The sequence below is a fragment of the Boleophthalmus pectinirostris genome, unplaced genomic scaffold (assembly GCF_026225935.1).
Source record: "Boleophthalmus pectinirostris isolate CB_2022bp ecotype Guang Dong unplaced genomic scaffold, ASM2622593v1 HiC_scaffold_16, whole genome shotgun sequence".
In the NCBI taxonomy this organism is placed as follows: domain Eukaryota; kingdom Metazoa; phylum Chordata; class Actinopteri; order Gobiiformes; family Gobiidae; genus Boleophthalmus; species Boleophthalmus pectinirostris.
The window spans coordinates 34,756,375-34,765,014 of record NW_026571095.1 but is presented as its reverse complement, the minus strand read 5'-3'; the positions used below and the strand labels follow the sequence as shown (position 1 = coordinate 34,765,014).

The 8,640-nt window shown below is 38.6% G+C and overlaps 1 protein-coding gene across 1 annotated transcript in view; it reads right to left on the bottom strand.

Moving 5' to 3' along the window:
- The window catches only part of LOC110166884 (supervillin-like), a 144,419-nt gene that overhangs the window by 11,251 nt on the left and 124,528 nt on the right, over window positions 1-8,640 (bottom strand). Inside the window, exons 39-42 of the mRNA XM_055151398.1 lie at window positions 7,948-8,053; window positions 6,249-6,456; window positions 4,852-4,985; window positions 4,562-4,717 (exon numbers count right to left, since the gene is read on the bottom strand). Coding sequence (XP_055007373.1) covers window positions 4,562-4,717; window positions 4,852-4,985; window positions 6,249-6,456; window positions 7,948-8,053 — 604 coding nt within the window. The remainder of the gene's footprint in view (window positions 1-4,561; window positions 4,718-4,851; window positions 4,986-6,248; window positions 6,457-7,947; window positions 8,054-8,640) is intronic.

Below are 8,640 nucleotides of genomic sequence, written 5' to 3'. Positions count from 1 at the left end.
TTGTGCAGAGAAACACAAATCTATTACAGAAATCTTTTTTAATTGATGAACTCTTTCTTATTATAATATTATGAACAACCTGAAACTTTAAGAAAAATGTAATTTCAGCACAATGTTTTAATATTAATTTGTATGTAAATAGGATTAAGTCAATTTTTGTTGTAAAATCCTGCACTCGGCTCCACTTTTCTCATGTTGGACATTTTTTTGATGAGGGTGTCACGGTCAACAGTCAAAACGATCGTCCTTTAAGAGCGTTTGGAAAGAGACAAGTCTTCATTTGTGCTGCTCTGGTGGGAGGGGCCACGTACAGAGACGCTGGAGACGCTGCTGTGATAAACACCACAGAAAATTTACAATATTTTAATAGTATAATAATAGTATAACAATAATAATAATAATAATGATAAATAATAGTTTAATAATTGAAATATTTTTGTAGAAAATCAGCCGAGGGCCAGATTAAAGGTCTTGGAGGGCCGGATCTGGCCCCCGGGCCATATGTTTGACACCTGTGTTTTAGACGGTAGCTGCTCTGACCTGACCCTGCACTCCAAGATGAATCCTCTGATACTTATTTACCGTATTTTCCGCTCTGGATTATAAGACGCACTGTCATTAAATGGTCTATTTTTGAACTTTTTTCACAAATAAACCGTGTGGGACTTTAAAGGAAACACAACAGTGTGATGGGTGAGTGGTTTTGTTTGTTTGTTCGTTCACAGTGACTCTGGGCTTTGTTCAGTTGTGGCGTGTAGGGAGGGTGTGTCTGGGAACCAACGGATTGTCGGCGTGTTCGCAGTGACTCAGTTGTTCAGTCGTGTCTAGAAGCGGCACGTCGTGCTCGCTTTTTCGGTTCGTTCCTCCGTTCCGTTCCTCGTCGGCGTGGAGTGATGAGTGTGTCTGTGTCTGCTCCGTGTGTGCAGTGTTGGGGAGTAACAGATTACATGTACCGGAGTTACGTAATCAGAGTACAAATTATGAGTAACTGTTTTCAGTTACAGTTACTGTTTCAGTGAGTGGTAATTGGATTACAGTTACTTTACTGAAATAAATGGATTACACGGCGGTATTTTCCTGTTTTCATATTTTGGGCTATTCCCCCTTTTTTTTCTTTTTTTTTTTTTTTTTCGGTAATTCCAATCATTGCCAGAAACTAAACTAGATTTAAACTAGATCTAAACAAGATCTAAAACAGGTCTAAAACCAGGTCTAAACCAGGACTAAACCAGGACTAAAACCAGGTCTAAACAAGATCTAAAACAGGTCTAAAACCAGGTCTAAACCAGGACTAAACCAGGACTAAAACCAGGTCTAAACAAGATCTAAAACAGGTCTAAAACCAGGTCTAAACCAGGACTAAAACCAGGTCTAAACAAGATCTAAAACAGGTCTAAAACCAGGTCTAAACCAGAACAAAATCATCCTTGTCTTTGCTTCTCTACAGCAAATCAAGTAATCCAAAGTAATCAGATTACATTACTCACTTTAAGTAATTTAATGGATTACGTTACAAACTACATTTTGGGGTATGTAATCTGTAATCTGTAGGGGATTACATTTTAAAAGTAAACTTCCCAACACTGTGTATGTGTTTGCGGTTTTGTAGTTTACTGAGTGGATTCGTGTATGGGGCGCTCTGGATTGTGGCGCGTGGCCGTTTTTTGATGAGGTTAGAGGCTTAAGAACGTGTCTAATAGCCTGGAAAATACGGTAAACGTTTTGGCCCTGCAGGTGCGTCCAATCACAGAGCAGCACGGAGGTTTGAGCGGAGCCAAAGGTGAAGCTCCCAAACGAACCGGAACAAATGGCGACAGACTTGAGCCTGTTTTAGCGTCGATACGGACTATTTAGTTTGTGAAAAACGTGCTGAAGGGGGCCTCTCTGTGCGGGGAAGGTGTCTGTGCTTTTCTCTCAACTGGATGTGACAAAGTTCTTTTTCGTGATTTGTTTCACACTTTTGACGCTTCGACTAATCATATTCAAATAAACATCATCGGGGGTCTGCAGGATCTTTGGGAAGATAAGCACAGCCAATGACAGAGCCTCTCCTCAGTCTGCAAACTTACACCTGACGCACCTGACGCACCTGACGCACCTGACACACCTGACACATGGGGCTTTGGAGCTCCACGTATCTTGTCTCTCAGTCTCCTCTGATGTTTCTTTTAGTTTCCCAAAGTGCTCAGTGTCAGTGTGATGATGCCGCTACACGTGTTGGGCACTAGATTATATTATATTATATTATATTATATTACGCACTGTTATAATCAGTGTTGGGGAGTAACAGATTACATGTACCGGAGTAATCAGAGTACAAATGATGAGTAACTGTATTCGGTTACAGTTACTGTTTCAGTGAGTGGGAATTGGATTACAGTTACTTTACTGAAATAAATGGATTACACGGCGGGATTTTCCTGTTTTCACATTTTGGGCTAAATCCCCACCCCCCCTTTTTTTTTTTTTTCTTTTTAATTCCACTCATTGCCAGAAACTAAACCAGGTCTAAACCAGGACTAAATCAAGACTAAACCAGGTCTAAACCAGGACTAAACCAGGACTAAAACGAGGTCTAAACTAGATCTAAACCAGGTCTAAACCAGGACTAAATCAAGACTAAACCAGGTCTAAACCAGGACTAAACCAGGACTAAAACGAGGTCTAAACTAGATCTAAACCAGGTCTAAACCAGGACTAAATCAAGACTAAACCAGGTCTAAACCAGGTCTAAATCAAGACTAAACCAGGTCTAAACTAGATTTAAACCAGGTCTAAACCAGGACTAAACCAAGACTAAACCAGGTCTAAACCAGGACTAAATCAGGACTAAACCAGGTCTAAACTAGATGTAAACTAAATCTTAACCAGGTCTAAACCAGGACTAAAACAGGATTTAACAGGACTAAATCCTGCTGTGTGAACGTGTCTCTTCTTCTTCTATCAATAATATTTTTAATTTGGTTCAGTAAAATCTGGGCTTTTTATTTTCTTTTATCAGACAAAACATCTTATGTGAAGATTTCCTCGTCTTTGCTTCTCTACAGCAAATCAAGTAATCCAAAGTATTCAGATTACATTACTCACCTTAAGTGATTTAATGGATTATGTTACAAACTACATTTTGGGGTGTGTAATCTGTAATCTGTAGGGGATTACATTTTAAAAGTAACGTTCCCAACACTGCTTATAATATAATAAATAATAAAGGTGGAGGCTCCTGTCACAGCCTTGTGTGTTTTACTAACTTGCTGAGCTGTTAGTAATTAATCTACAGAGATATCTACTGTCAGTCGATTAAAATATTTAATCATGATTAATCTCTTGAATGTCATAGTTAACTCACGATTAATCGCAAATTAATCGCACATTTTTGTCCCTTGAATCATCATTTTAAAACTCTTACCAACATAGAAAACTGGATACATTTTGTGCAAATGTTTCTTTATTGCAAACCATAAGAACTGTCTGTTGTGTTGGATGTTTCACTCTCATGTTCCACTTTCATAAAGTGCTCTGCCACAACGTGAGTGAAGTGTCTCTTCTGTTTTCAGAACAGTCAAGCGACTGAAGTTCCCACAGTGGGTGAAATAATGTGCTGTGACCTCGAGAAGTTCTCTTGAGACATTCAGTGATCTCCAGTAAGTGTGGCTGTGTTTATCTGCCCCAAACTCTGCAGAGCGACCGCTTTTAGCTGAGAAAATAAGTCCAGCGGCAGAAATATCTATTAAACAGTGAGACAGATGTGAGTCCTGCTCCTCTGACAGTTTATGGAGATAATAACAGTGAGGAGGAGTGAGGACAGGGAGGGAGGAGGAGAAGAAGAGCCTGTAAAACTTGTGTCTCTGTCAACAGTCCTTATCAAAGGTCAACGTGGATTCGCCGTATGTTTTGGAACGGAGTTTATTTCGTGTTTTCTTCGTAAAATAACGCACACGCACATAGTAAAATTGCGCGTGTGCTCGTACATAGGCGGTCGTGCTGTGCTTTGTCCCACCTCCTCCACCTGGGACTTCTCAGTTTCGTACAAATGGTTTTGTTTCTGGTTTACGGCCGGATCCTGCAGTTTTTCTAATGTTACAGCAGTGGCCAGAGCTTTTGAAAAAAACTAGGTGACTACATAGACTGTATGACTACAAAGAGCGTTAATATATGTTATTAGGTTCTTTTTACAGACCAAGAGTTTGTTTTCATTCCTGACAGTTTCGACTGATCACTAACGCTCTTCCTCAGAGTCGTCACGTGATGCCTGATGTCCTGTGAAAACCTGTATAAATCAGCTGACCGGACACGTCACAGAAATGTCACGTGACTCTGAGGAAGAGCAGTCGAAACTGTCAGGTACGAAAACAAACTCTTGGTCTGTAAAAAGAACCTAATAACATAAAATATCGGAAGACCAAATGAACCTCATTGGACTAAAGAGCGTTAATGTCGTGATAAAAAAATAAAAAAATTACACTGTTAAAATAGTTTTGCGTTAACTTTATAACGTGATATTTTTGATAACACTCTACAGAGGCTCACAGATCAGTGTGGTGTGAGGCGGGGGAGCACTGACCGGGCTGGGGCACGTTGTACAGATCCTCCTGCAGGAAAGGCAAAGAGCTGATGAGGTCTGGAGCTCTGGACGGATGGAAAAACTCCTGCGCCACAAACTCTCCGGACGAACTGCTGAGCTGGAAGAGCCGCGGCGTGAAGTTAAATTTACCCGGGTCTGAGAAAAACAGAAGAGACACGAGATTAGAATATGAAGATGAGTATGAAGCATCAGAGAAATCAGAAAACACGTGTGAGGTTTGGGAATAGTGACAGTAAACAGACGTCAGGTTACAGATAAACTCTTTTTACCTTGCAGCATACAGTCGTAGGCTTTACGGTCTTTCCTGCCCAGCGCCTCCCAGAATCCAGGCGGCTCCATCCCCTCGTCACACTCATGAATCGTCACTTTACTGCTGCTGTGGAGACCGGCCTCTAGGGGGCACCTGTCACAACAACAACAACAACAACAACAACAACAACAACAAATTAAAGTCAAAGTGTGTTTTTCACTGTCGTAATCACAGCACCAGACTCCACCCAAGACTTTGACTACCCCAAATTTAAGACTTTTTAAAGACCTTTGTAAGACCACTTAAATCAGGGGTGTCCAAACTTTTTTCGTCAAGGGCCACATTTCTAAACACAGATGAAGCAGAGGACGATCGAGGACCGTAGACTGGTGCTCAGTACAGGGAATAATTGAAATATGTGCATGTTTATCATGTTAGAATGAGCCATCAGTTTTTATTCATGCTAAAATCCTTAAACTACACACGAAATATTAAATATTTGCTTTATCAAGGTAGATTTTCAAAAAACTTGTAGCAAAAAATTACTTTTTAATTGATGCAAGGTCATTTGGGCCAAGTTTACCTGGAAACCTGAGGGCCAAGAAAAATATGTCCGAGCGCCGCATTTGGCCCCCGGGCCATAATTTGGACATGCCTGACTTAAATGAAAATTAAGACCAACATTGCACCCATTATGCCACAGGTGTCAAACATACGGCCCGGGGGCCAGATCCGGCCCTCCAAGACCTATAATCTGGCCCTCAGCTGATTTTCTACAAAAATATTTCAATTATTAAACTATTATTTATTATTATTATTGTTACACTATTATTATACTATTAAAATATTGTTAATTTCCTGCGGTGCTGAGCAGAGCAGCGTCTCCAGTGTCTCTGTACGTGGCCCCTCCCACCAGAGCAGCACAAATGAAGACTTGTCTCTTTCCAAACTTAAACCAGGACTAAAACCAGGACTAAACCAGGACTAAAACCAGGACTAAACCAGGACTAAACCAGGTCTAAAACAGGATTTAACAGGACTAAATCCTGCTGTGTGGACGTGTTTCCTCGTTTTCTATCAATAATATTTTTAATTTGGTTCAGTAAAGTCTGGGCTTTTTATTTTCTTTTATCAGACAAAACTTCTTATGTGAAGATTTCCTCGTCTTTGTTTCTCTACAGCAAATCAAGTAATCCAAAGTATTCAGATTACATTACTCACTTTAAGTAATTTAATGGATTCCGTTACAAACTACATTTTGGTGTGTGTAATCTGTAATCTGTAGGGGATTACATTTTAAAAGTCACCTTCACAACACTGCTCACGTTGACCGAATTACACCCAGTTTCAGACGAGCGATTTGAAAGAAATATCCTTTAACGACAAACATGTAAAGCGCGCTGAGAGGGTGCGTACTGTTCTTTGATGCGCTGCGCCGCCCTGGTGCCCACGCTGCGGGTGTGGAGCTGCGTCTTACAGCCGTGCCACAGGAACATGCAGGCTCTGTTGATGTTCAGGAGGATCATGGAGGCTCTGGAGCGCAGGCTGCTGCAGTGACACGGGACCTCCAGCAGGTGGCCCTCCGCTGGCACCTCGCCGCGCACGCAGTACAGACGCCACTCGCCTGCAACGAACAAGAAATACAGAATCAATAAAAATAAAAGAGCAACGTCTGAGCTTCCGAAATGAATATAAAAGACGAATTCGAGATAAATAATGTTTTATGATGTAGTGACACAAAATTAAAACACTTCCAATAACTTTATCTCTCGTGTTTTTCTAATTAATTATTTTCTTTATTAATTTGTTAAAACTAAAATGAACATTAAAGTCAGTAAAAGCAATATTTAATTTGAAAAACTCATCTTATATCTATATTTTATTTGTTATTTTTTAATTTGCTAATTTTAGTATTTTTTTAAGTTTTTTATTGATTTGATTATTTATTTATTTTATGCTTTATTTTTATTTAATGTGTTAATTTATATCATGTCTACTCTGTGCAGCACTTTGGAGACTTTGTGTTAATAAAATGTGCTACAAAAATAAAGCTGGACTGGATTAGATCTCGGGAAACAGATCTGTCTTTTTTTTTTTTGTAAGTTTATTTTTTTATTTTCTTAATGTGTAAATCACAATTACAAAAAAAAAAAAAAAAAAAAATAAAAAATCATCATAATCATTTATAATAACATGTTTTCATGCCTATATACTGTATATAGTTTTCTTTCTCTTTTACCTATAATTTCTTGACTGCCTTTTTATTCTTTTGATCAAGCATCATTCTTATGTCTGTCCTTCTTTTTTATTGTCATATTCATTTATCACATTTAATTTTATTGGTTTACCATATTACCATATTGTTTTTGTTATCATCATGTTCATTTAGCAGTTTTTTTTATTATTAATTTGGATTAAATTATTTTTAATTTCTTGATATAACAGGTTAAAATCTGTGCAATTAATTGAATTTTGAGCGCGATTTCGATCTCCAAACTCATATAATTAAGTTGAAACGATTTACGTGCCAGCAAAAGTCAGGACTTGTATTATGGGATATTTTTAATATAAATAAGTATATTTATTTTATTTATACAGATTGTAGAATAGCTGGAATGTATAGTTTATTTTGGATAGATTTATGTTTTTCTGTGCCTTATTTCATGTTCAAAGTTTATTTTATATTATTCATTTTATGTTTCATACATCGTAAAACTGATCTATATTTATTTGCAATTTGAAAGTTTTGCGTAAATGATCAATAACAATGTGTTTTTAGAGAGAGAATTGCTGAATAAATGCATTGTGTAACTAAAAAAATAATTATTTCAATTATCGTTATTTTAATATTGACCAAAATAATCGTGATAATGATTTTTTCCATAATCGAGCAGCACTATTACAGGTTTTAATTTAAATTAATTTAATTTAGAGGGCAAAATAAAATATAAAATACAATAATTTAGAAAACAGAGCCACATAAATGTACTTCCAGTTAATCCTTCCTAGAACTACATGTCCTCCTTTTAAATTCAACACTCTAAATGTGTGTGCTTTAAATTATTCTACTTTTTTTACTGAAATGTTTTGAAGAGAATAAATCTAGCGTAGTTACTCTGTGTGTTCTCCTCTTCTTCCTCTCTCTTTCCGGCGTGAACGATCATCCCTCCGTTGAAGCACTGGAGGAAACACGGCGGCTCTTTGCCCTGCTGCACTTGGACCTTAAAGGTTGTAAAGAGGATTTTTTAAGGGAAAAGAAATACAGCGACAGTCCTTTTTCAAATGTTGTGCATGCGTCACACCGCCTCCCTCCTCCACAGCCTCAGTAGAAACACCTCCTCCCGCCTCTTTACTCTAGAAATCACGCTTGTTCACAGCTGGTGCACGTTCAGAATTACTGTTGAAGTGACCTGTCTAGAAATATTTTAGCGACCGATGTGTCAGATTTTAGACCTTTCGTCTGCTTCAGTCGCGCCGTCGCTGGAAGGAATCTCCAAGAATCACCTCAGTTTGTCTTCGCTCCTTTTCTCCTTCTCTTCTTCTTTCAGCGACCTCAAAAACGGACTTTCTTTGGCGGTGAACCGGTCGTGGATTCTCGTCCGCCATCGCAACAAAATTTGTGCGAATTGCGAGGTTTGAAAAAGCCTCTAAGAACCGCTGCATAAACCACGTAATCCCAGCGACGAGTCAGTTACACTAGAAATGTAGGAGTTTGATTGGCAACCTAACAGCCAATAGAAAATGAGGGAGCCTTGTTTTCTATTGGCTGATGTTTATCTGGCCTCACTACGTCCACAGTTGATAGATT